General features: G+C 58.3%; 1 protein-coding gene across 1 annotated transcript; it reads left to right on the forward strand.

Moving 5' to 3' along the window:
• The first annotated feature begins 483 nt into the window (after positions 1-483).
• Positions 484-27,274, forward strand: TMEM132E (transmembrane protein 132E). The gene is made up of 10 exons (XM_030294589.1): positions 484-690; positions 14,563-14,581; positions 14,722-15,652; positions 17,100-17,246; positions 17,522-17,714; positions 18,523-18,666; positions 20,995-21,200; positions 22,765-23,053; positions 23,974-24,165; positions 25,137-27,274. The coding sequence occupies exons 1-10, from the start codon at positions 484-486 to the stop codon at positions 26,190-26,192; spliced, it is 3,384 nt and encodes a 1,127-aa protein (XP_030150449.1). The 3' UTR covers positions 26,193-27,274.

Here is a 27,274-nt window from a genome sequence, read left to right on the forward strand (position 1 = left end):
TGGCCCCGTTGCCCACCCCCGCTCGCTCTGCCTGAAAGCCCCCCACCTCCCGGGTCTCATCACACTCCTCGGTTGATGTATTCCTACCCTCCTCCAAGGCCCCGCCACTCAGTCCCTCCTCCCCCTCCTGGCGTTTCTTATGTGGGCATCTGGCTCCTCCTAGAACACCCAGGGTACCCTGCACTCCTCCTGAGCCTTGCAGCATTCTACCTTTTAGCGTGGTTATTTATGTACCTGTCTGGTCTCCCTGTTAGCCTGCAAATTCCTTCCGGGCAGAAACTATCTTCTTTATCTCTGGCTCCCTGGCAGCTCCCAGCAGGGTTTTGAGCAGAGAAGGGGCTGAGTAAATATTTATGTGTTGAATATCTTTATTGAGGACTGTTGTACTGAGTGGTCAGGGCTGCAAGGTGAAAGGCCCAGCCCCTGCCCTCAGCAAGGCTTCGGTCTAAGAGGAAGCAAAACCTGTACAGAGAAAAATGCGGAATGGTGAATGCGAGCGGCTCAGAAGTGCCTAACCCGGTCTTGGGGGCGGTCAAGGAGGGCATCATCGAGGAGGTGACCCTTGAGAGGAGTCAAAGGTCAAGGAGCACCCACCAGGTGGAGCGTGTGGGGAACAGCACCACAGGCATAGGGAACAGCATGTGCAAAGGCACAGAGGCAGAGGGCATGGCTGGAGTGGCCCAGACCCAGGTGTGTGGGCTGGGGAGTGGAAGGAGGTGACTCGAGAGCAAGTTAGGACCCACGACCGGGGCACTGTGGGAATGAAACACTCGTGGGGATGTGGGACCGGGAGGAGGAAAGAAAGCATCCCATAAGGAAGAGGAATGGGTTGCAGTGAGGCAGAGCGGAGGAGGAGGAGCAGGGTGTCCGTGTTCTCCAAACCTCAGTCTTCTCATCCGTAAAGTGGGTGGTTACAATCAGAGTCTGGAAGACCCCAGCCCTGGATCAGAAACGCCCATGGCGGGGCGCCTGGGTGGCGCAGTCGGTTAAGCGTCCGACTTCAGCCAGGTCACGATCTTGAGGTGCGTGAGTTCGAGCCCCGCATCAGGCTCTGGGCTGATGGCTCAGAGCCTGGAGCCTGTTTCCGATTCTGTGTCTCCCTCTCTCTCTGCCCCTCCCCCATTCATGCTCTGTCTCTCTCTGTCCCAAAAATAAATAAACGTTGAAAAAAATTTAAAAAAAAAAAAAAGAAAAAAAAAAAAAAGAAACGCCCATGGCGCATCAGGTAGATGACTGACCGTCAATCATTGTGGTGCCAAGAGAAACCAGGCACAAGAGGGCCTAGGCTTCGAGGGGCAGTTAGGGTAGGGCAGAGCAGATCCGGAAGGCTCCATGGGGCCAAAGGGGGACACCCGTGAGCCAGAGTCCATGAGAGCGCTCAGTAGGGATTCCCACACCTGTTCTTTATAACACCTGTATAGAGGTGGGTTTCCTTGGCCCCATTTCGTGAGTGAGGGAGCTGAGGCTCAAAGAGTAAGTGGCTTGAATCCAAGGTTGTGACGCTGACCCTCTGCTCTCTTCCCAGCTGGCAGGCGGATCTCATCATCCAGGGCTCCCCGCCTCCACCCCTAGGAAACCAGCCCAGGTCCTACAGTCACCCTGCGGGACACTTCCTAGTTCTTTTTAACGCCCTTTGACAACCCTGTGGGGCAGACAGAGAAAGGATGGTTAGCCTCCTTCTTAAAGTGACCAACTGTGTTTTGCCCAGGAGAGGGGGGGGGACTGTCAGTATCAGATTGGTCGCACTACTCATTCTGCAGGCCCAGGTCACTCCTGGCAGGGGGCAATGCCCTGGTCCCCAAACTTGCCCTCACACACACATGTTCCAGCCCAGGGGCCAGCTCAAGAAGGGGCCTCCCTCCCCAGCTACCCAGTTCCCAAGGCCCCAAGCTGGGGGCCACAGAAGACTCTCTAGTGAAGACACTAGACAGCTTGTAAGTGAGTCAGGAAGACCAAGGCAAGGCTCAATCCTGAAGGACAATCATGGGCTCCTCCTCCAGGTCCGGATGCCCAGACCAGCTTGGAGTGCGCTCTCCTTCTTCCTGGGTGGCTCTCTCTTCCCCAGCTGGAAACTCCCCAGATGGGGCTTTGGCTGTGCAGCCCCAGCAGACCACCCCCCGCCACCGCCACCCTGCTGACCTGTCCCAGGGGCCAGGAGTCTGAGTTCCAAACCCTGCTCTGCCACAGAACCCCTGAGATCTTGAACAGATACCTTCCTGTCTCTAGGAAGCCTCAGTTAAAACGGGCTCAGAGGAAGGCCCACCTCTCGGACCGTGGTCAGAACGTGAGACCTGGGCTGTGGACGGGCCGAAAAGTACTGTGTTCATGATAGCACCAGCCGCCGGAGCTGTTCTGGAAATACAGCTCAACTGGTCCAGCATGCCAGGTCTCCTGCTTCCATTGCTCCCAGGAAATGAGCAGAGCTAGGGAAATCAGGAGGCCTGAAGGAGCCTAACCCCAGCTGTGTGGCCTTAGGCAAGCCTCTTAGCGTCTCTGAGCTTTGGTTCCCTCATAGGCAGAAATAGGGATGTTATTTATTTCCTGGAGTTATCGTGGGGACAGGAGTCTAGCCTAGTGCCTGCGGTCCGTAGGCAGCCTCTAAATATGAGCTGGGCCCCCCACGGGCTTGCTCTGCCCTTTGGGGCCACTCTGTTCGCTGCAGCCCTGACCCCCAGACTGGGCTGGGCTGGGCTGCAGGGGTGAGGTGGTTCCCCAGCTGTCCCCAGAGCCTCCCTTCCCAAGGCCCAGCTCCAAACCCCACCCCCACCCCCACGGGCAGGCGCACACACACACACACACACACATTCTCTCTCTCTCTCTCTTTCTGTTGTTTGCGGCTAATTGTTTATTAGGAGATGCGGGGCGGCTGCGCCAGTGGGAAGGCTCAGCTTGCTCCGCTATAATTAGGATAATGCCCACTAGTCATTTAGTGAAACTCAGAGAGCAGCCCCTCCCCCGCGGTTCCTGCTGCAGCTCCCAGGCCCGGCTGCCCAGCGTGCTCCAGTGCCAGGCCGCCCCACCCCTGCCCTCGGCCCACCTCCTTACCCCTCCATCCCCCTGGGCACCCACCAGGCTGAGGTTTTCCTCCCTCCCTCTCCTGGTTTCTTTCTCTCTGTCCTCTTCCTCTACCTACCCCCTGCTCTCCTGACTCTAGCTTCCTCTCTCCTTTTCTCAACACCAACCCCCCCCCCCCCCCCCGCCCAGTTCCCTCATCCTTGCCTCATGTCTGCTCTCCCCCTCCCCTTGCCCTCCTGGGAGCCTGAACCAGAAGCTGGGTTGGGAAGGTCAGCAGAGTAGGTCAAGCCCGGGTTTCCAGGCCCCAGGCGGGGGCAGTTCTAGCGGAGGCTGTGACCTCCTGGGGGACCCGCCTCCTTCAGGCCTGCTCCCTTGGAGGGGCCCTCCTTGCAGCTGCCCTCCCCTCTTCCCACCCGAGGCTGGAGGACTGGACCGGTAGAGCAGGGCTTGATCTCCAAAAGCCCCCTCCCATGAGCACAGCAGTATGACTCTGTTGCCCTATACCCCATGCACTTAGGGTCTTCCTGAAATCCCAGAAACAGGGGTGTTTGGGGGGTTAGGGGCTTAGGGTTCTGGGTGTGAAGGTGGGGACCCCCACAGGAATGGCCAAGCAGGGAGCCGTCTGCCTCACGTGGCCCGAGGTGGGGAAGGGCAGCGGGCTGCTGAAGAGTATCCATTAGTTCACCAGCAACCAGGGGCTCTTCCAGCAGCTTCCTTTTGTTCTGAGCCCCACAGCCACCAGTGGAAACCAGACCTGGCCACATATGAACCCCCAAGCCCTCTTCCTCCACCCTGGACCCCACCCCCCACCCCCGCTCAGCCCTTTCCACCACAAAAGAGACCTCACATCAGACCCGTTACAGCTGGGCAGACTGAGGGTTTCACTCGCCCTGATAGTTGTTGCAGGGGGCAGAGGTGAGGACGGGGTCCCTTCCAGCTTTTCAGAAGTCAATAAAAGAGCTGTTCCCCAGGGGTGAGAGATGCTTGCCTGGAAATACAAGGCCTCCTTGTCCTCACAAGCCTGTCTGAGCCTCTGGTCCCCATCCTGGGATCACAGATGCAGACAGACTGACAGACAGACACACACTCACAACTCATAAGGGCAGGCTCACAGAGCAGGCACTGGGAGGGGGGCCTGGGACACTGGGCATCTGGAAGGGGCCGGGCTTCTGTCCCTCCTCTCCTGGGCTCCCCCAGCCCAGGAACCCTGTCTCTGGGCTCAGGCTCCTCCAGCCCAAGGTCACCGTCCCACATCTTCAAGTCCTTGCCCCCAAGAGGTCTGTATCACCCTCTCTAGGGCTAACGCTTCTCACCCTCCCTCTCTTCATGGGCCCCAAGGCTCTGGACCCCCGGGCCATCTGTAGCTTACAGCATCCCACAGAGAGAGCAGAAGCTGGAAGGGAAGGGAGTGAACCTGGCTCAACCAGTCCCTCAGGACCAGGCTTGGTCTTGCCCTGGGATTGCTTCCCTCTGGCTGCAAGGCTCTGGGGCCAGCAAGATAGTGCCCCTGGGACCAGCAGGGAGCCGGGGAACAAGAGCCCTGGCTCCAGCGGGTCTCCCATCTGCCTTGCTGTGCACCCAGGATGTCCTCCCTGCCTGGGCCTCAGGTCCCCTGCCAGGTGCCCAGGAGCAGGACTGGACAGATGGTCAGTGCCAGCACACAGGGGCCACAGCAGCTCCCTGGGGGGGGCACGGCTACCCGAACTTCCGGTGCCCTGGCCCTCCTTTGGGCCCCTGAGAAGCACTCCCAGCCCCCAAGTTAGCGGAGCTTGATACTGTCTCTCATTCACCAATACTCTCCTCCTCCCCTCTGTTTCTGCCTGCATCTGATTTCTCCCCTTGTTCTCAAAGATGACCGGTCACAGCTGAGCGGCAGGCAGCCGCTGGTCTCATGGAGCAAGAGTGGCCAGGTCAGGATGCCGGCCCGGGATAGGGCTGGAGCAGGGGGCCTGGAAGCTGGAGACTGGCCCAGACTGCGTGTGTGCGCGTGCATGCGGGCGTGCATGGCTGTGAATCAGCACGCACAACCTCCCAGGGTCCCCCCCCCCCACCCCACCCCGGTCGTTCATTTGTTCATGGCTCTGTGCAAAGCACCAGAAGGCTCGGACATAGTGAGGAAGGGGAACAGTCACTGGGTTTCGGAGGCTCTCTGGGCCCTGGCTCAGGAGGCTGTGTGGGTTCCCTTCGGTGATGGGGACAATGACTGCCAAACCATAGCTGACATTTAAAGAGGCTGACTGTTGGGGCGCCTAGGTGGCTCAGTCGGTTGAGCCTCCGACTTCGGCTCGGGTCATGATCTCACGGCTTGTGGGTTCGAGCCCCGTGTCGGGCTCTGTGCTGACAGCTCAGAGCCTGGAGCCTGCTTCGGATTCTGTGTCTGCCTCTCTCTCTCTGCCTTCCCCCACTCACGCTGTCTCTCCCTCTCTCAAAAATAAATAAACATTAAAAACAATTTTTTAAATAAAGAGGCTGACTGTGCACCAGGCATGGGTGAAGTACTTTATAGGTCATCTTATAACACGTGCATTTCCTTCTCAGAGCAGCCCAGCGAAAGAGAGACTATCGCCCCCTTGGACACTTTAGGAAACTGAGGTAGAGGGATGCTAACCCGTTTGCCCAAGCTCACACAGCTGATTGATGGCACAGCCAATCTGAGGGGAGCCTTCCTGACCCTCAGTTTCCTCATCTGTAAATGCAGGGTAGGGATCCTGCCATCGCTACAGCTAAGGGACCAGGAGTTCTCCGGTAGATGCAGGAAGCGACCTGGCCAATCATCAGTGCCGCAGGCAGCAGGCAATTTGGGCGGAGTGGACAGGTGCCCCTTCTACTGGTCCCTCCCCTCGGCTTGTTCCCGCCCAGTGTGGCAGGGGGTGTGACAGCATGGGGAGGCTACCTCCCCAGGATTTGCAGCCTCCTGGGGGCTGTGGGATACTGTAGGCTTGGCTTGCCATGGGTCCTCTCCCTGGAGCTCCTGCTCCACTCAGCCCAGCCAGGGCTACAGGCCCACGGGGGTCCTCAGTGCTGGGGGCAGAGGAGCCAGGTTCATGGTGAGACAGCCTCGCCTCGAGGGAACCGCTTTGGGAAGAGGCAGAGCGAAGCTGGGGAGGGAGGGATAGTGGGGCTCAGGGTGGGGACAGACATCTCAGGACCCAGACCTCAGGGAGGCACCCATTTCTCCGCCGGGCTCCTCCTCAAAGAGGTGGTTCCCCACAGCCCCAGCCTTGGGTGGGGACATACCTATATCGACCAGCCCGGATGGCATCACATAGGGAAAAGGCAGAAGCATTTCTGCACCAGGCTCTGGGCTTGGTGAGCAGAGCCCGGGGCTGGGTTTAATTTCCTGCTGGCTCCCTGGGCCCAGCATCTTTGTGCAAGACCCAAACTGTTTAACAGTATATAGAGGCCCTGCCTTAGGGGATACGGGAGGGCATTGTTTGGGGCCCACGGGCCCAGCTGTCACCTCTCCTTTATCCGGCTGACCCCTGCCTGGCCCAGAACCCACCAGACTCCCTGCACACATGGCCCCTGCCCACCCCTACGTCCCCCATGTGGCAGGCAGCTCAGGGACTGTCCGCTTCTTCCTGATGAGGTCCAGAGAGGGGAGGAAACCGCCCCAGCTCACTCAGCAGGCCACCGGCAGATTTTCCTGAGCTGGATTCCAGGGGCCCCCAAAACTAGTAATCCTTTCAGCCTCGGTGACACTTTCGAGCTCCTTGGGACACTGTGCTTCATGTGCCTGTCATCTCTGTACTTGTCCTTTTTAACTCAACAGACATTGACAGAGGGCCTGCTGTGAGCTAAACAATGCATCCAGTGCTGGAGAAAAGCAGATCAGCACTTCTCCCTTCTCACAATGAAATAACCAATACGTGTTGAGTGAATAAATGAATAAACACTGAACACTGACTCTGTGCCAGGAATTACACCAGGCAATTTGTTTATTTAGTCATGGCAACCCTATGAAATAGGTTCTATTATCCTCATTTCCCAGGTGTGGCAATCGAGGCTCAGAGAGGTTAAGTAACTTGCCTAAGGTCACACAGCTAAGGAAGTGTCAAAACTGGGATTTGAACGTGAGTTTGTGTGGCTCCCAAACCACACAGGTTCTTTCTTCCTTTTCTTTCTTTCTTTTTTTTTTATTTTCCTTTTTAAAAAAAGTCTTGGAATAGCTTCAAACACTTTCCTTCATTTTTAATGACATTTATTGTTTTCTTTCTAATTTTACAAGCAGTACATGTTCATCGCAGACAACTGGAAAATACATAAAAGCATAAAGTAAAAACTAACAATCACCCGTAATCCTCACCCCCCAGAGATAACCACTATTAGCATTTTGATGTATTTCCTCCCGGTGTCTACATCTTTTTATGTAAAATTGATATCATGCCATAGAGCCAATTTCACACCCTTCTTTGTTTAGTTCAAACTATTTTGTGAGCATTTTCCCATCTGAGTAAATATTTTTTTGAAAACTTGATCTGTAATGCTTGCACACATCCATTCTTAAGCATTTGCTTTTATTTAACCATGTCTTGCTTTTGGACACTTAGGTGTTTCATATTTTTTACTTATAAACGTAACATCGCAGTGAATATCTTTTTACATAAATCTCTGAGCCGATATCTATGGACGAGATTCCCCAAGGGGAGTTCCTGGGGCAAAGAGCATGAGCGTCGCCAAAACCTTTAAAACGTATCTTGAAAGTGCGTTCTAGAAAATTGTCTACAGTACCCTCTGACAGTAGGGCGTGCAGATGCCCCGTTTCTTAAAACCCTTGCTAATACTGGATCTCACTAATGAAAACAACCACAAATGAAAACCAAAAACCTTCCTCAAGACAGGTTTTTCCCACTTCAGCACCTCACTCCGTGGTTCCTGGCATATGGGTTGATGATTGATTCTCCGTGTTACTGATATGGGGAAATGGGTCCTCAGAAATGGCATGCTTGCCCCGGGTGGGAGCTACTCGTTAGCCAAGGAAGAGCAGGACTGGAACTGGGGCACCCCTCCTCCCGGCCAGAGCCCTCTTCCAGGCACCCTCAGAGGGGAGCTTCCTCCCCTGCAGCTCTCCTGGGCCAGGGGTGTTTCACACCTCTGCTGTGGGCCTGGAGGTTTGAGCTTGTGGGGGGGGGGGGTCACTGTGCAAACCCATCCCTGGCCTCTTGCTAGTGGACACATAGACCCCAGGATCCTCACCACCTACAGCAACCATATCTCTTGCTCCCATTCGTTCATTCATTCATCTCTTCGCAGATTTGGCACCTGTATGTGCCAGGCACTGTTCTAGGCTCTGGGTACTTCATCATCCACTGTCAGCATCACCAAATTATGTCATACAAGTCACTTCAGTGTCTCCCAGCCTTTCCCGCTGGGCGCCATGTTTTCCAAACTTCTGTGATAACAGCGCCTGGGGTGCTTGATAAACACACATCATCAGGTCTCTCCCCTGGAAACTCCGATTGTGTTAAGCCTGGGTCCAGCCCTAGAATCTGTTTGCTTTTGTTTTGCTTGCTTCCTCTGATTCTTGCATTCAGGCAAGTTCAGGAGCAAGTGCCAAAGGCTCCCCAAACATTGACATCTGGTGTGGCACCTGTGTGTGTGTGTGTGTGTGTGTGTGTGTGTGTGCGCCCGCGCACACAGGTGAGTAACCAAGCGGCTCCCAGCACAGCCCAGCACCCTCAGGCCCTGCTAGGACACCCTGCTGTGTCCCTCAGCCTCAAACTCACCAGAGCTAATGACGATCTTTTTTTTCTGATTTGCAAGCGATTAGTTTTAATTTGGGGACAATTAGAGGTAGAAGCAGGAGGCATCTGATCTTGATTAGAAGCCGGGAAATGGCCAGAGGCACCCCCATCCCCAGCCTGCCTGGCTGTAGCCTCTGTGTAGATTAATTTATATTTTCAGTAGGTTTGTGGGGGTGGCAGGCTGGCCTGTGTGTCTGGGGAGAAAGTGGGAAGGTTTTGTGGGGGTGGCCAGAGGCCCCTGCTGTGCTCCCAGACCACAAAAGCCAGACTGAGTTGAAGAGGGAGGGCCTCTGTGGGGCACCTGGGTGGCTCAGTCATTTGAGCGTCAGACTCTTGATTTCAGTTCGGGTCATGATCTCACAGTTTTGTGGGTTCGAGCCCTGCATCGGGCTCTGCGCTGGCAGCTTGGTGCCTGCTTGAGATTCTCCCCGACTTCCTGCCCCTCCCTCATTCATACCCTCTCCGTCTCTCAAAATAAATAAACCTATAAACTTAAAAACAAGGAGGGGGGAGGGCTTCTGTCCAGCCACTGGCCCTGCGCAGGAGTCTCATAAGAGGGTAGAACTGAGACTTGTTAAGCACCCCCTGAGTGCCACCCTTTGCACGGCGCAAAGCTGGTCCAGGCCCCGTGTCTGCCTGTGTCGCCATCGAGTTGGAAAAGCAAAAGCATAAATAAGTAGGTGCCTTCTGGTGTCGGGGGTGGCTTGGGAGACTTCTGCACAGGTGAAGGGGCGCATAGGCCAGCGTCCTGCCTGCGGGGAGCATTCACTGAAGTGACTAACAAAGCAGTTCGATGGTAATTTGCATGTTACACCCAGACCAGGGCCAAGCTCCAGATCAGTCGGACCCAGAGCTGGACAGAGCAAAGCAGCACCCACGGGTCCTAGCGAGAGGCGTGGGGGAGTGCTTCAGGAGGAGGCAGAGCCAGGGCGAGCGTGGAAAGAAGATGGGACCCCACACCCCATCCCAGCTGAGCATAACCCCAAAGTGTCCCCGGGTCGGTGCTCCCCAAGGGACTGGGCAGATTCAGTGCCCAGGGAAGCTGGGTGGGGGGAGAAGATTCGAGGAGGATGGGAGTTCAGGCCTGTTGCATCCACAGACACCCCATTCTTCGTTACCAAGCTGTAAAGAGCTGTATGTGCCTTCTGGGGCTGTGGGAAGAAGGAGCTGGCTCAGCTGAGTTGGGAAGGGTCACACTCTGGGTCTAGTCTCAGGGAAAGGCTGGGTCTGCCTCAGCCGCCATCATTATCCCTGAGCACAAAACCAGCATGATCCCCGCCCAGCTTCTTCCCCTGGATGGTGTCTCCACTCCTGACTGGGGAAACTGAGGCTGTTGGGGGGGCAGAAACAGCCAATCCCCATGTGTTCATCTGCTTGGGCGGCCCTAACAAAGCACCACGGACTGCATGGCTAAAACAACAGATTTTGGCTTCTCGGTTCTGGAGGCCAGAAGTGCAAGGTTAGAGTGGCAGCAGGGTGGGTTTCTCCCGCAGCCTCTCTCCTTGGCTTGCAAAGAGTCGTCTTCTCCCTGTGTGTTCACGTGCTCTTCACTCTGTGTGTCCGTGTCCTCATCTCCCTACTTGTTGGGACACCAGGCGTATTGGATTGATGACCTCGTTTTACCCTGATGACCTCATCTTACCCGAATCACCTCTTTACAGACCCTGTCTCCAAACACGGCCACCTTCTGAGGTCCTGGAGGTCAGGTCTTCCACGTATGAATTGGGGTGGGGGTCACAATTCAACTCCTGACACCCATCATGTGCCTGAGAAGATGTGGAGAAGCCCTCTCTATCAGAAGGCGGCTCAGTTGGTTGAGCGTCCAACTTCTGCTCAGGTCATGATCCCACAGCTTGTGAGTTCGAGCCCCATGTCGGGCTGTGTGCTGAGCTCAGAGCCCGGAGCCTGCTTTATATTCTGTGTCTCCCTCTCTTTCTGCCCCTACCCTGCTTGTACTCTGACTCCCAGGGCTGCACCCAAATGCCTCCGGAGGCCCAAAGCTGTTTACACAGAGGGGAACCTAGCTGCTGCTCCGGGGGAGAGTCAAGGCCACTGACAGGAACACAGTGCAAAGGGTGGTCTGCAGGGTGAGCTGGGCCCAAACACAAGAGCAGGAGTTGGGAGCCTGGAGGCCAATGCTCTGGGGAGCAAGTGAGAGGGTGAGGGGCAAAGAGTGGCCAGGGTTCAAAGCCAAGCCTGAAGAACCCTGTGGGGTGCCTGATGTGGGGCCCGAGGGGCGGATGTGCGCCAGCCCATGAGATCAGCCCCCCTGTGTTGAGGGCGGGGGGGGGGCGGGGAGTCCAGGCTGTCATGTCCATCCCAGCCACACCCCTTCAGCACCTCTCCCCCACCTCTGGGCCCAACCAACCTCAGTTCTGTGTAGATCCTCCCCTCCCCTGACTGTTGTCATTCAGGGAACCTGCCAGCAGCTCTTTCCTCCCAAGGCCAGGCCCTGCTTTATGCTGAGATAACAGGCCAGTGCGCACATTAGCACACACACACCTTCCCAGATAGCCTTCCAGAAAACCTGACCTGTCTGCTGACAGCTCCACGGGCCTCAACTTCCTCCCCACCAGCCCCCCACCCACCCCAGACCACCTCCAGGGCCTCTCCCACCTCCCTGGGGAAACTGAGGTCCAGAGAGATCAAGCAGCTTCCTTTATGCTCCAGAGTAAGTGGGCAGGAGAGCAGAGGTTATAGTGCTGGGGCCTCAAAAACACTCACCTCCACCACAGAGGAGGCCTCAGGGCCTCAGAGGATAGAATGACTCACAGTGGTGACTGGAGGGGGTGTCGTGTGTCATGATGACACAAATACGAAAATTGCACCACCCTAATACTGTCTTTTCTGGCTCTCCTTTCTGAAAGCGAGCTGTTTTCTTAGCACAAGTCGCTTCCCCTTTCAGAAACCCAGGCTCTTTATCTGCAAGGTTGCTGCCTGCCACCGAGAACCATCCCCCTCAGCGGCCATCCGGTCTCCTCTCGGATGCCTCGTGGAGGAGGCCCTTGTACCCCACAGAGCGTCCCAGTCGTCGGGTTCTGAGAATTCCGCTCATTCCACAAAAATCTATGGAGGGCAGAGGGATGCATGCGGACATGGCCTCCAGGCCCCTCCCCCGTGCCCTTCTGAGTCTTCTGCCCATCTGGTGGCTCCTGCCCCCACTGTGCCTCCAAGGGGTCCAGATGGCCAACCGTGGGGTGGGGACGATGAGAGTGTCGTCAAAGGGGGCTAAGTGCTTACTTAGCAGCCTTTGGGATCTCCTGAGGACAGCAAGCAAGGCAGGGTCAGTGGTTATGAGTTCCGTGTCCCCAGCCTGTCCACCCCGGATGCTGAGCACTTACTGCTATGGCAGCTGCCCTTCCCCAACCCCAGCGGGACAAGCACGGTGGCCCCTCCCCACCTCGGCCCAGTGCCCACAAGCCCTGGACATCCCACCACACGGAGCAGTGCCCCCCTCCTCCTCTCCCTTGGCCTTTTAGCCACTCTCCACATCCTCGTGAAGGGGCTGATGTCACCATCTCAATTTTAGATATGGGAACCAAGGGAAGTATCTTGCCCATGAGTGTCACGGGGAGAACCTTGCACCTGAGTCCTGGATTCTTTGTTTGCCTGCTTCCTGCCGCTTCCAAAGCAGTTTGGTTGGTTTCTGAGCTCTGGCTCGGGCTGTTCCCCTGGACTCCAACATGTGTCACTTGGACCAGCCTCCCCCTGATGGCAAGGACAGCATCTCAGAGACTCCAGGGGTAACTGTGGGGCAGGGACTGCAGCCAGGAAGGCTCTTCCCATCTCTCCAGACATCCTCCTGTCCTCGTCTTGGACCTAGCTGTCCGCCCCGCCACTGCAGCCAGCATACCTGGCAGGGTTCAGAGCATCTAGTGGGGAAGGTGGCCTGGGAGCAGAGTTCTCCGGGGAATGGGAGGAGCAGTCTGGTGATTAAAGCATGGGCTGCCCGCCGCACGGGCCTATGCCCTGCCCCAAGCCAAATGCCTCTTTTTTTGAATGAGGAAATTAAACCACAGATTAAAAAAAAAAAAAATAGGCCATAGGCACCAGAGCCTCAAGAGCGGGGAATTTTTAGTTCATTGCCTTTATGAGGAATTGGATGTGAAGGTCTTGTAGAACTATCAAGGTTTCGTTGATGGTGGCAAAATAATAAATGGGCATAAACTGCAAGGAACCACTATAGCGTTGCTTAGAAGGCTCTTCCTTGGGACACAGGTCTCTGCAAATCACTCCGCGTAAATCAGGCATGATTTGTCAGAGGCTTGCTCAGTGCACGGCCTCCTAGATAACTAACTTCCATACAAGACAGGATGCGAAGTCCCCTCCGAGAAGGAAAGTCCCAGGGATTTGAGGTCATACCTTGGAAGGCTTCCTGGAGGAGGTGGCATTGGAGCTGGACCTCGGAGGAGGATTCCGATGTGGATGCGTGCAGTTAGGAAAGGGGAGAATTTGATGCAGAAGGCACAGCATGAGCAAAGAGGGGAGATGGGGCAGAATCAGCAAGTGCTACAGGCAGAGATGGTCCAGTCATGCTGGCAGCGCGGGTTTGGGAGGGGGAGTCCTGGGGCAAAGGGGAGCCTGGAACCCCACAGTAGAGGACCCTGAATGCCACACTCAGGCCCAAAGTGATTTTGGATTTTGTCTTGTAAGCAGAAGGGAAAGAGTCTATAAAAATGCTTACAGACATTGGCATTGCGATGCACAATTTATAGAGTTCTTTCTTATTTGATTCTCGAAAACAGAGCAAGTGACAGCACAACATCCTTTAAGACCAGTATTATTATTATTATTATCAATTACTATTATTATTAACTTGATTTTAAAGGTGAGGAAAGTCACTCAGGGCCGATGAGAAGATCCAGAGCTGCTTCTCAAACCTCAAACCCCCACAGCTTGGTCCTTCCTATTCCAGAACAGTGTCCAACGGGAATTGAGCTGGCGGTGAGGGGCCAGCAAGGTCTCATTTGTGTCCAGGAGAAACAAATCTCTCTGCTGCTGTGGAGGGGAGTGGATGCCAGGGAGGTGGTTAGAGGGAGAGGGGAGACCCAGTCAGGCAGTGTTATGTTGTCATAGCAGCGGGATCAAGGCAGGGTTCTGGGGATGGAGGACAGGGGGCAGCTCAGGACACCTCACAGAGTCAAGAGGTAGAATTGCTTTGGGCAGGGTCCTGCTGGGATGTGGGGAGGGGACCAGAGATGGCAGACCCAAGGCTTGAGTTGGGTTTGGGAGAGTGGGGTCCCATTCCCTGTGTATACAGTGCATGGGGAGAGGGTGTGGGGTGGGGGTGGGGGGGGAGACAAGGGATCTCTGGGGGCCCTGCACCGTCTGAGGCAGAGGGAGCAGGAAAGGGCTTGGGTTTGAGAGTCAGGTGGCCCTGGGTTGGAAGCCTACTGCTGGCCCCTTTGGCTCATGTAGCTCGGGCAAGTTGCTTAAGCATTCTGCACCTTTACCTGTAACATGTGAGAATAAGCTCTCAAAAGAGAGAAGTTGTTGACAGAACACGATTGAATCCGTGGAAATGGTAGACTGTGTAGCTCAGAGGATCCATCTGAGGATCAAATAAGCTAATGCCGGTGGCGCCAGCGAGGAGCAGGTTGGAATGGTAAGAGCGCTTTCTGGGGGCCCCCTCTCCGCTCTCGGCCCTTTACCCGCACACACTACTCGGGAAGTCTTCAGCAACCGCACCTGGAGGCAGAAAGCAATTTCATCCTCATTTTACAGATGAGGATGTGGGGGGATAAACCCTCTTTAAAGCCTCACAGGGCTTTGCGCTAGTGTGCGGTTTACGCGCACGCTGCAGCAAAAGAAACCAGGCAACGGTGAGCGGAAGGTTAACACAGCAGCACAGGGGGGCGCGCTTGGCGCGGACGCCCGCTGCGGGGTGGGAGGCTGGGGTGCCCTGCCGTGCCAGCACAGCCTCTGCTCACCCCTCTGGGCTCTTTCCCCTGTCTGTCCCCAGCCTCGGGCCGCTCGCACCCGGCCAGCCCCAGCCCACCCGGCCCGCAGGCCGGCCCGGTGCTGCCGGTCAGCTACCGCCTGTCGCGGACGCGGCTGGCCTTCTTCCTGCGGGACGCGCGGCCCCCGCCGCCTGCGGTGGCCAACGGCTCCCTGCAGCGCTCCGAGCCCTTCGTGGTGTTCCAGACCAAGGAGCTGCCCGTCCTCAACGTCTCCCTGGGGCCCTTCAGCACCAGCCAGGTGGTGGCCCGGGAGCTGCTGCAGCCGTCCAGCACCCTGGACATCCCCGAGCGCCTGACGGTCAACTGGAAGGTGCGGGCCTTCATCGTCCGCGCCCGCGTGCCGGCCTCGCAGCCCGAGGCCCAGGTGCTGTTCTACGTGGCCGGCCGCGACTGGGACGACTTCGGCGTCACCGAGCGGCTGCCATGCGTCCGCCTGCACGCCTTCAGGGACGCGCGGGAAGTCAAGAGCTCCTGCCGCCTCAGCGGGGGCCTGGCCACCTGCCTGGTGCGGGCGGAGCTGCCCCTGGCCTGGTTCGGGCCCCCAGCCCCCGCCGCGCCGCCCGCCGCCCGCCGCAAGTCCCCGGATGGGCTGGAACCCGAGGCGGCCGGGGAGAGTCAGCAGGCTGAGCTCTACTACACCCTCCACGCCCCGGACGCGTCTGGGGGCTGCGGGGGCGCCCGTCGGGGGGCCGGGCCCGGGGCAGGCGCCCGCGCAGAGAGCCCCACCCAGCACCCCCTGCTGCGCATCGGGAGCATCAGCCTGTTCCGCCCGCCCCCCAGGAGGACCCTGCAGGAGCACAGGCTGGACAGCAACCTGATGATCCGCCTGCCTGATCGGCCCCTCAAGCCTGGCGAGGTGCTCAGCGTCCTCCTCTACCTGGCCCCCAACTCCTCCTCTCCCTCCAGCCCCAGCGTGGAGCATTTCACACTCAGGTAGGGGGCATGTGGGGGGAGGGTCCGCCTGCATCCCAAGGTCAAATGCATACCTGGCCGCTTGCAGGGGTGAGCCAGCACCCTAATCCGACTTCTTCCATTTCTCACTTGAGCTACTTCAGGAAGGCACCTTACTTATTTGAGCCTCAGTGTTCTCATCTGCCCGATGACAACAAAAATTTCTGCCCTACCTCCGTAGCTCACAGACATGGGGAAGGAGAAATGTTCGTTTTCACAAGCATAGGTATCAAGAATCATAGAATGGGGTTGGAAGGGCCCTTAGGCCTTAGCTGGTGTAACTTAAAACGGTGTACCCATTTTGCAGCTGAGGAGACCAAAGGCAAAGAGAAGAAATGGAGATCAGACAGCAGCCCGTTGGCTGGCAGTCAGAAATGAGCAGTAGTGTGTCCATGTGTCAGGACATTTGCCCAATCTTGGAATTAAGAGAAAAATTTTCAGGAGTCCCAGCCTTTTCTGTACCCTGAACAGGATACAATCCACAAATTCAGAAATACCTTAAGCCATATCACATCCTCACAAAACAGAATGGAATTTAAACCATGTTGAATGATTCTGAGAATGTAGCAAAGGCCCCACCAAAATATTCCCCCCACCCCAGGCACTTATGCATAGGACCCACAACATTGCCGTTAGCCTCCGACTTCTTTGAGTTAAGTATTACCCTCTCTCCTGAGTGTACCACCTTAAAGTTCAGATCTTCCTGGAAGGGATGAGACCTGACTCAATGATTGATACGTGAATGTGAATATGAGTTAAATCAGTCATCACAGATCTTGGGCTACATTAATAGGAGTAAACATGTAGAATTAGGGAGGTGATCACCATTCTGCTTTAGCCAGTATGAATCGGAGCATAGCTGAAGTGCTGTATTTAGTACAGGGCGCTACACCTTATGTGTGCAGTGTCCAGAGGACGGTGACCTGAACCTGTGGCAAAAAGTAACAATTGGAGGAGCTAGAGATTTTAGGCCTGGAGAAAAGACAGACTCAGGGAACACCCGCTCCCCTCCGGCTGTCTGAAGAACTGTTACGATTGAGACGAAGGAGGATTGTTCTCTCCTGCCCCAGCAGAACCCATGACTAAGTATAGGAATGGGGTTTCCAATCCTTAAGGGCTTTCTGAGAATGGAATGGGATGTGCACAGTAGTGAGTTCCCTGTCACTAAAGTATGCAAGTAGAGGTTTGGTAAAACTTGGCAAAGAGATGGGGTAGAAGCGATTGTAGCCTCCACTGAAGGTCAGCATTTTCAGCCACATGACACCAGATTCCCCAAGTTCATCTCAAGCATGAAGTCTAGGACTCAGGGTAATGTACTCACCTGCTCCCCCTACTCCTAGCCCCAGCCTAGGGGGTGGGGGTGGCCAGGTGGGCAGCCATAGGGCCCTAGGCTGACCCTCTCGCTCTTCTCCCTCCCACTTTGTCCCAGGGTGAAGGCCAAGAAGGGTGTGACCCTTCTGGGCACCAAGTCACGGAGTGGTCAGTGGCATGTGACCTCGGAGCTGCTGACTGGGGCAAAGCACTCAACAGCCACTGTGGATGTGGCCTGGGCGCAGGGCACACCCCTGCCCCCCTGGTAAGCTGAGGTGGTGCCTCTGCCCACCTCTTTGCAGGATAGCACCTGGGAGGGGTGGGGGAGTTCTTGATGGAGGAAGCCAGACCAACAGAAGGGCTGGGGCTCGGATTGTGGGGGCTCTGGGGTCCGGGTCGGGGCACCTCAGGTAGCTGGAAAAGGCTCAGAAAGCTCCAGGAGGCAGGATGCCAAGGAGGGCGGGGTCCTCATCGGGGTCCTCATCCCGAGCTGCTCCCAGCTCTTCCTCCCGGGCTCTGCTTCCTTCCTCCCCCCTGCAGGGAAGGCCAGGGGCCCCTGGAGATCCTGCAGCTGGACTTTGAGATGGAGAACTTTACCAGCCAGTCGGTCAAGAGGAGGATCATGTGGCACATTGACTACCGCGGCCGCAGCCCCCTGCCTGACCTGGAACGGGCGGTCACCGAGTTGACGGTCATCCAGCGGGATGTACAAGCCATCCTGCCCCTAGCCATGGTGAGCGGGGCAGGTGACTGGGCCAGTGGATGCATACGTCTGTCACGGGCGCGTGTGTGTGACAGGCACGTGCACAGCTGAGCGTGTGTATAGATCAGCGCATGTCCGTGTGAGCCTGCGGCCAAGTGCGTGCCTGTGAGTAAAGGTGTGCACATGTGTGTGCGCGCGCTCACTGGAGGCAGGCGGTGCTCTGTGCCTGGTGCTGGAGTAGGACAGCAGAGGCTCGCGGGGACAGAGGTGGGAGAAGTCACCCATGGAGAGGGCACTCAGGAGAGGCTGCTTCCTGGAGGAGGCGGCCATGCAGTTGAACCTGGAAGGAAGGGCTTATATAACCAGAGATGAGGAGGGTGCTCGAGGCTGAGGATCGTGTGGGCAAAGGTGCGGTGATGGGAAAGTGAGTAGTTTGTTCTAAGGAGCAATGGACTTGGGGGGTGCCATGGGTGGTAAGGCTGGAGTCACTGGGCCAGCCTGAGGGCACCTGGAATGGTCAGCAAATGCGTTGGATGTGACGCTGAGAAGCATGTCAGATGTTGAGAGAAGATGGTGGGGGACTGGCGAAGGGTTGTCTCCTGGTGGCACAGTGGCCTCCTGAAGGCTGTGGCAGGAAGCCAGGTGAGCACAGCACCTGAGAAGGCAAGTGAGACTGGGTAGAGGCCCCTCTCTGCACATGCATGCTGGTGTCCCCAGGGGAAGGACGCGCATCTGAGGAGCAGGGGCTCCAGGAGCCTGGGCCTTGGCTGGCCTGTCGTGGGAGAGCAAATGACCACCATAAGCACCCCAGCTCATCAGGGCCCCACCCTCCCTGCAGGACACAGAGATCATCAACACGGCTATCCTGACGGGCAGGACGGTGGCCATCCCTGTCAAGGTCATCGCCATCGAGGTGACTGGACTTGTCCTAGATGTCTCTGCCCTGGTGGAATGCGAGTCTGACAATGAGGACATCATCAAGGTGGGCGTCCTGGAGATGGGCCCCCCACACACAGGGAAAGAGGCCTCAGACCTTCAGGGGGAGCGGAGCCCCAAGCCAGTGGGGATTCACATCCCAGGCAGCTCCCCTTGGTAGGCAAGTGGAGGAGAAATGGGGGTGGGGGAGAATAGCTTCGCATCCCACTTCTAGCCTGAGGGGGGTGAGGAAAAGCCCTGGGTACTGCTATCCTAGAGGGCTTCCTGCAGGAATTTGAAAGAGGCCATTTGGCAGGCAGAGGGAAGAAGGCAGTGTTGACAGCCTGAGCTCAATCCAATCCAGCGAGTGATTATTGAGCCCTTGCCCATGACAGCCATCAGGGAAGGCAGCGGGGGTAGGGAGGGAGCCTACCCCTCAGGGACACGCCCTGAACCCAGATGCTGGTGACCTAATGGAGAAGCTTCAGCTCTGGGAGGAAGCCCCAGAAACATGAGAGCTAGTCCAGGGGTGAAGGTCACATAAGGAAGGACTCTCTCAGGGCACACGCCCCCAAGCCCTCCAACTCCTGAAGCCCACCCCCGCCCCGCCCCAGCTAGAGCTCCTCCCCAGAGACCCACTCTGGGCCCCCGGTCCTCAAAACCCAGCAAACAGGACATCGGTCTCACTCAAATCTCCCAATTTGCCACCTCCCCAAGAGGGCCTCCAGATTTGCCCCCGCCCCTGGTTTTGGATGGTGTCACAGGCCATGATGCACAAGGGTGCAGCCCCAGTATCTGTGTGGTGGGTGAGCTGTTTGTTGGGCCAGCCTCCAGCAGGTGCCAAAATCAGATGATCAGACAACAGAATCTGTTCCCTGTGTCTGTAAATAGCTCAGCGTGAAGGAGAACGGGAGGAGTGGGCCGTGGGTGTCCTTCTCCCTCTGGCTAACTGGGGCTAGCCTGGAGTGTGCTCGCTCTCTCTCCCCGCATTCTGCCCCAGATCCCTCCAGGTCTGGGGAGGTGGAGCCTCACTTCACCCATTCCCCACCCAGGAAGAATGCCGCCTTCAAAGTCAGCCAGAGCAGATGGCTGGGTACCACAGCCCCATCCCCTGCAGAGCAAAAGCCTTGCCCAGGCCCTTGGGGCTTCCCGGTGCTGGCAGGCTGCGTCAGGAAGAAATAGATCTGCTCTCAAAGGCTGTCACCCAGCACCTGCCCCTGCCCCCCCCACCCACACTCCCCAACCCCGGCCGCAGAATGGACCAGAACAAAGTCTTGACGGCTTAGATACCAAAGGGGAATTCGCAAAGACGCTAAGTGGAATCTGTTTCCGTTCTCAATGAAATACACTCAGGTTCTTTATGGAGTTGGCCAACACTCTGAATGGACTTTGCCAGTCTTCTGAAGTGGGAAATGAACATTTCCGGCAGGGCTGCTGTCCACGTCCCACCACCCCCCATCTGAGATGCCTAAGGGAGCTGGCAAGAGTTTGGGATGAGCCAGGGGCTCGTCACAGATGAACCATAGCCCTGGCCCCCTCCCCGCCCCCACCAGAGCCTCCAGAGTGTCCTACGCCCGCAAGCTGCATGATTAGACCCTCCTCGCACGCGAGGGTGGGCACCCAGGGGCCTGTAGCGTCAGGAACACTTAAATGCGTTGCACACAAGATTCACTGCTGCGTGTGCCGGGTACATACTGGGCACACTTGACGTGCACACCCACCTACATCTGCCCTGAAGTACCGGCACAGGTGTCAGCGAGTGGGCACAGGTGTCCACCAAGATGTGTTCAACAGGCACGTGCCCACCCAGCGGACCTCTAGGAGTATAAGCCGGTGTCCTGGTGGGCATGCATCCGTAAGAGCTGCACCCACCGGTGGCAACCATCCACCTGTCTGTCCTGATTTTTCCTCTCCCCGTCCCCCACCTCCATCCCAGGGCTAGAGCAGTCCCCGCGCCTGAAATTAACCAGCGGCTCATTTTCCTGGGGCCACAGGGCCAGATGGGCCGTGGAGGAGTCATGGGCTCAGGACAGGCTCCCTGCCCCCTCTGCACTGTGGAGGGTCCTACCAAGTGACACCTGCACCAGAGCACAGGCAGTCATGCGGGGGAGGGGAGCCAGCCCCCGGGGGCGGGGTGGGGGGGGGGTCGTCCGCCGGAAGGCTCCTCTGAGGGGTGGTCTGTGCAAAATCATGGGCACGCTGGCTCCTTGCCAGGGAGCAAAAACCTCCTGTAGTAGCCACTGAGAGATGATGCTCAGTGGAGAAACAGTGGGAATAGGGACACCAGAGGCTGATGTCTCCCCCCGGAGGAAATAAATTCGTCACCTCCCCTCCAGCCCACAGGATGCCCCCTGTAGGGCAAGACAGGCCAACCAACCTCCCTCCCCCTCCCCAGGTATCCAGCAGCTGTGACTACGTGTTTGTGAGTGGAAAGGAGTCTCGCGGGTCCATGAACGCCAGGGTGACCTTCCGCTATGACATCCTCAACGCCCCCCTGGAAATGACAGTCTGGGTCCCCAAGCTGCCCCTGCACATCGAACTCTCGGACGCACGCCTCAGCCAAGTGAAGGGCTGGAGGGTACCTATCCTCCCCGACCGGAGGTACAGCCCCTCCACACACAGTGGACACTCGGGATACTCACAGGTGGACACAGCCCTGGCACATAGTCTGATCCACGCATGTGTGTAAGACCCCAGGTGTATACAGTCTGCAGGTCGGTGATGCAATCAGCAAACTTTTATTGAGCAGCTTCCTGTGTGCCAGGCACTGATGGGTGCTTGAGACATGGGGTGGGTGTGGCCAGTGCCTGACCCGGCCACGCCACGAACATGGTAGACACGGGAAGCCCTGCGCAGGGAATCGAGTGGCACTAAAGGAGACAGCCACCTCTTCCTCCAGGAGAAGTCCAAGCAGGCTTCCTAGAAGAGGTGACTCTGGGTATGCCTCTCTGGGGCACGTCCTCCACTCACCCCTCATTGCTGCTGGAGAGGAAAGCCAGCAGGGCAGAGAGAGAAAGAGTGGCAGGCAGCTAAGAGGGGAGGGGAGGGGCTGGGGGAGAAGCAGGCAGCCAAGGGAGAGCTGGGCTCAGCTCAGTTCTGTAGAGATTGGGAAAAGCAAGGTCCGGTGGACCGGTGGATCGGAGCCTCTCAAATTTGAATGTGCACATGAATCCCCTGAGGGCCTGTTCAAATGCAGATTCTGACCCAGTAGGTCTGGGAGGGGGCCTTCTGCAGGGGAACCAGCCCCTGCCCTGCCTCCCCCCGCCCCACTAGGTGCTGCTTTGAGTCATGACGGGGGAGTGAGCTCTGCAGCCAGACAGGCTGGGTTTAAATCCTAACTGCTGTTTACTAGCTGGGCCACCTTGGACTACTTACATAACCTCTCTGTGCCCCTGTTTCTTCGTCCACAAAACGGGCACGTTAACACTTACCTCATAGAATGGTTGTGAGGATTCATTAACACGGGCACAAGAGACCTGTGTGAAGGGATATTCTGGTTGCTGGATGCGTCCAGAGCAGTAGCAAAGCACGAGCCACGCCCTCTGCTCTCTCTCCAGAGCACGCTTCCCTGACAGTGAAATCTCCTGGTTTTAGCCTCTTAGGCAATCTGGATAGGCTGAATTTCCCAAATCCTCAAGTCCTGGCGCCCTTTTGCTTACTAGCGCCTCCCTCGGCTCACCTCTCTGCTCTCAAGTTTCACGATGAGCAGCAAGGGGAACCAGGCCGCACATTCCACACGCTGCTTGGAAATCGAAATCGCACCAGCTAAACCTCCGAGTTCATCTGCTTGCCGCACGGCTGTAAGGATACAATCTGGCCGAGCGTTCTGGCAGTCTGTAACAAGGGCTGCCTTCGCTCCAGTTTAGAGCTGAGAACAGGGCCAGGCGCATGCCTGGCGCTGAGAGAGAGAGAGAGAGAGAGAGAGAGAGAGACGGCACTTGTCAGGATTTGACATCAGCTTCTCCCGGGCGTGCCCAGCAGAGGCCGGGAGGCACAAGGGAGGGTCAAGGAGGTGCCTTTCTAGGAGAGGAAAGGCTGGGGACTCCGGGCTCCAAGCTTGTCAGAGACAGAAGGAACGGGGCAGGGAGGGGGCTTGCCCCTTTGCACGGCTCCCACCCACAGCGCAAGGGTGAGGAGTGACCCCCCTGTGCCCTGCCCCCCCCAGGTCGGCCCGGGAGAGCGAGGACGAAGACGAGGAGGAAGAGGAGCGTAGGCAGAGCGCCAGCCGCGGCTGCACCCTGCAGTACCAGCACGCCACCCTGCAGGTGTTCACCCAGTTCCACACGACATCGTCCGAGGGCACCGACCAGGTGGTCACCATGCTGGGCCCGGACTGGCTGGTGGAGGTCACCGACCTGGTCAGCGACTTTATGCGGGTGGGCGACCCCCGCGTGGCACGCATGGTGGACAGCAGCACGCTGGCGGGCCTGGAGCCAGGCACCACACCCTTCAAGGTAGGCACAAGGCCAAGGCCAGCAGCTCTGTGGATCTGCGGGCAGAGAACACAGACGTTCCCAGGACGGGATCTCTAGGGCCTCTGGGGTCCACCCCAGCCGGCCCCCAAAACACACTCTCTTCCCCTCACCTCGCCCCTGCCCCCCCCCCACCAGAGGTGAGCTCCTTCACTGCCCCCTTGGTGAAGGCTCTCCCTGCAAGCCCTATCAACCTTTACCCACCCGTGTAGATCGCTCGGCGTGTTCCCTGAGAGCAGGTGTGGATGCGGAGAGGCGGCAGAGGAGAGGGCCCAGGAAGGGGAATTCGGGGACCTTAGGAATTCAACTCTGACCCTCCTACAGCGGGGTGCCTGGGCAGAAACCATCCATCTAAGAGGTTGTGAATAATGGCCCCTGGGCTAGGATCTGCCCGCAGACGTGATTTATCTGTAAAGCAGTGGATCCAGTGTTGAAATCTTGGGAGGTTTCTCATTTTTCAAAATCTAGATTTCTGGTTTTACAAAATACCAGGCCCACATTCCCACCTGGCAATCATCAGCTGGTCGGTATTGGTCGGTACCTCCTTGACATGAGCGTGAGTTCTATCTGCCAAGGTCCCTACCTTCCCCCTTTGTCTCTCTGACATCGAGGCCAAACATCAATGGCTATTTATCGCTGTGGGGGGCTGTTGTTGACCTTAAAATCTGCCCACCTGTCTCATCCGTGTTCCTGCCTGGCTCTGGCGAGCCCCTGACTCTCACTTGGCCTCTGGACCCTGGTTTCCAGTTGCAGCCCTAAGGCAGAGCCCAAGAGTCTTGCCCCCCCAGCCCGCCCCCAGGGGTGGGCCTCTCTTGCAGCACTGGCTTTTCTTCCCAGGCTGGGAATTGGGGGGGGGGGGTGCTCTCCTGGCCTTCTCCCATTCCTGCCCCACTCTGCCTCAGGTGGTGTCCCCGCTGACGGAGTCTGTGCTTGGGGAGACACTGCTAACAGTGACGGAGGAGAAGGTCAGCATCACACAGCTGCAGGCCCAGGTGGTGGCCAGCCTCGCCCTCTCCCTGCGGCCCAGCCCAGGGAGCAGCCACACCATCCTGGCCACCACGGCCGCCCAGCAGACCCTCAGCTTCCTCAAGCAGGTAACTGGATGCCCAGCCGGCCAATCTGGGGGCTTGGGGTGTGGAAGGAAGAAGGAAACTCCAGCTTTCCCTGGGGCCATGAGTCCCCAAGTTAGGGCTCGAATGGAAGATCTGTCTGCCCTTTGTGCCCTACACACCCGGCCCACCCCATTCCCCTGCCATCTGCACCGGGAGTCTGGCCAAGGTCCCGCTTCTTGCATCTGCCACCAGAGATGCTCCTGCTGAGGGTTCCCCCTCCCAGGTTCTCAGAGAACCCCCATCACCTGTGCCTCCACCCCCAGGGATTACCCTCAGCCATCTCTGGAGCCCCAGTTACAGCCACCCCCACCCCGACAGATCCACCGGGGCGTAGGCTACAGGACAGAGGTGCAAAGGTGACAGGCAGGAGCACAGGGAGCCAGAAGGCTGGTGTTGAGCACCGGGCCAAGTGTCCCCTGCCCCTAACCCGCTCCATGACCCCAGGTCAATCCCTTCTCCCTGGGCCCTGCTTCCTCATCTGCAGGAGGGGCAGTGCTCAGAATGTTTTAACGGAGGACAGGGGTGGGGTGGGGTGTGTGTTCTCAATGTCCACGTGTCTCATGGGGATGATCCCAAGGTCAGGCGTGGAGATATGGGGTTGCTCCTGCAGCAAAAGGGACTTGAGGTAGACCCAAGGCAGAGCATACGTTCAGCCCATCGAGGGGCGAAGGATAAAGTGGGCGAGGAAATTCTCAGGGCCGTATGAGGCCATATTGAGCCCCTGACGCTCCCCACAACCTCCAGAGGAAGACTTCCTGCTCCTCCAACAATTCTCCCTAAGCACCTGCCACCCGTCAGGCACAGTTCCAGTGCTGGGAGTTACAGCAGGGAGGCAGAGTACCCCAGTCCCTGTCCTCATAGAGCTCAGCATCTGCTCGGTATCTCCCAGTGAAGCCAGCCAGGACTAGCTCTCTGACTCCTGTCCCCTTCTCCTCCTCCTCCTCCTCTTCCAGGAAGCCCTCCTGAGCCTCTGGCTCTCCTACAGCGATGGCACCACAGCCCCACTCTCCCTGTACAGCCCCCGGGACTACGGGCTGCTGGTGAACAGCCTGGATGAGCGGGTGGCCACGGTGACCCAGGACCGGGCCTTCCCGCTGGTGGTGGCCCAGGCCGAGGGGGCGGGGGAACTGCTTCGTGCAGAGCTCACCATCGCTGAGAGCTGCCAGAAAACCAAGCGCAAGAGTGTGCTGGCCACGACCCCCGTGGGCCTGCGGGTGCACTTTGGGCGGGACGAGGAGGACCCCACGTACGACTACCCCGGGCCCAGCCAGCCGGGCCCCGGCGGGGGCGAGGACGAGGCCCGGGGAGCCGGCCCACCGGGCACCGCGCTGCCCCCAGCCGAGGCCCCGGGCCCGGGCACCGCCAGCCCCGCGGTGCCGCCCACAGAAGACTTCCTGCCGCTGCCCACCGGCTTCCTGCAGATGCCGCGCGGGCTCACGGACCTGGAGATCGGCATGTACGCGCTGCTGGGCGTCTTCTGCCTCGCCATCCTCGTCTTCCTCATCAACTGCATCGTCTTCGTGCTGCGCTACCGGCACAAGCGCATCCCGCCCGAGGGCCAGACCAGCATGGACCACTCTCACCACTGGGTGTTCCTGGGCAACGGGCAGCCGCTGCGGGGGCAGGCGGAGCTGTCGCCGCCCGCGGGCAACCCGCTGGAGACCGTGCCCGCCTGCTGCCACGGCGACCACCACAGCAGCGGCAGCTCACAGACCAGCGTGCAGAGCCAGGTGCACGGGCGGGGCGACGGCTCGTCGGGCGGCTCGGCCCGGGACCAGGCCGAGGACCCCGCCAGCTCGCCCACCTCCAAGCGCAAGCGGGTCAAGTTCACCACCTTCGCCACGCTGCCCACGGAGGAGCTGGCCTATGACTCGGTGCCCGCCGGCGAAGAGGACGAGGAGGACGAAGAGGACCTGGGTTGGGGCTGCCCGGATGTGGCGGGCACCACGCGGCCCACCGCGCCCCCAGACCTGCACAATTACATGCGCAGAATCAAAGATATGGCGTAGAGGCGCCGTCCCGCCCCCTCCCCCCGGGGGGGTGGGCTCTGTGTGGGACGCGACCGGGACCCCTGCTCACACTGACGCAGGCTGGCCGAAGCGGATGTCGTACTCCCTGTCCCTGCAGCTTTGCTCTGTGCTGGGCGGCCGCCTGCCCCAGCTGGGCCTTCCCCGCCGCCACCTCGCACCATACCCAATTGTGCCACCGAAGGCGGAGGGCTCCTTCCTCAGGAGCTTGCTAGGAGGAAAGCAATCCTTGTTCGACTCTTTCCAAACCTCCTCCCATCTTAGACAACCCCCTGCCCCAAAAGTGAGGCATGGAGGCCAAGCTTGGGGTGAGGTGGGCCCACACTGTGCCCCGCCCCTGCCCCCCCCCACGTCCCCTGTCTTCCCCCTGTGTGGGGGAGCTTTGGGGGGGTCTTGTGTCACAAGCTGCACAAAGACTTTTCTCAAACCAATATTCAGGGATTTCTGTCCTGCAGGGTGGGGAGACGGCGGCTGCCCGCCCTGCGGAGGATCTTGCTGTGGACAAAACATGTGGGGGATGGGGGAGACACTTGTAGCATCTGCTGGCTTCCGGGTGCCCCCCCCCCTCCAGTCCCTTCCCAGGACCTGGGAGCTGACCCTACAGAGGGATCTGGGACCAAGCCAGGCACCTTCCTGAGGTCTCAGGACTCCCTCCTCTATCCCCACCGGCTGTGGGCGGAGCCTAGAGGGGGAGGAGCCCTGGGCCGGCCCTGAGCAAGCCACACCCCAGCACTGTGGTCTGAGCAGTCCCGGGGAGGCCCGGTCCCCCTGCTAAGCCCACAGCAAGGTCAACACTACGCCTTAGCCGCCCCTCTCGCTCTGCTGACCACTCCTCCCTCTCTGCAGGGGCAGCCACCCATCCCCCGAGGGAACGGAATCGGTGGGAGGGGGAGGGGGCACCAGGGGATGCTGTGGAGGACCTCGGGATGGGCAAAGGCAGCAGGGAGCCGGGCGTCTCCCTTACCCTTCCCAGCCCACAGCCACTTCTCTCTTGGGTTCTACCCACCACTGTGTCGGATTTTCTTAAATAAATGGGGGTGACCAGACTGGGGCGGGGCAGCAGC

Source organism: Lynx canadensis, chromosome E1, assembly GCF_007474595.2.
Source record: "Lynx canadensis isolate LIC74 chromosome E1, mLynCan4.pri.v2, whole genome shotgun sequence".
Lineage (NCBI taxonomy): Eukaryota > Metazoa > Chordata > Mammalia > Carnivora > Felidae > Lynx > Lynx canadensis.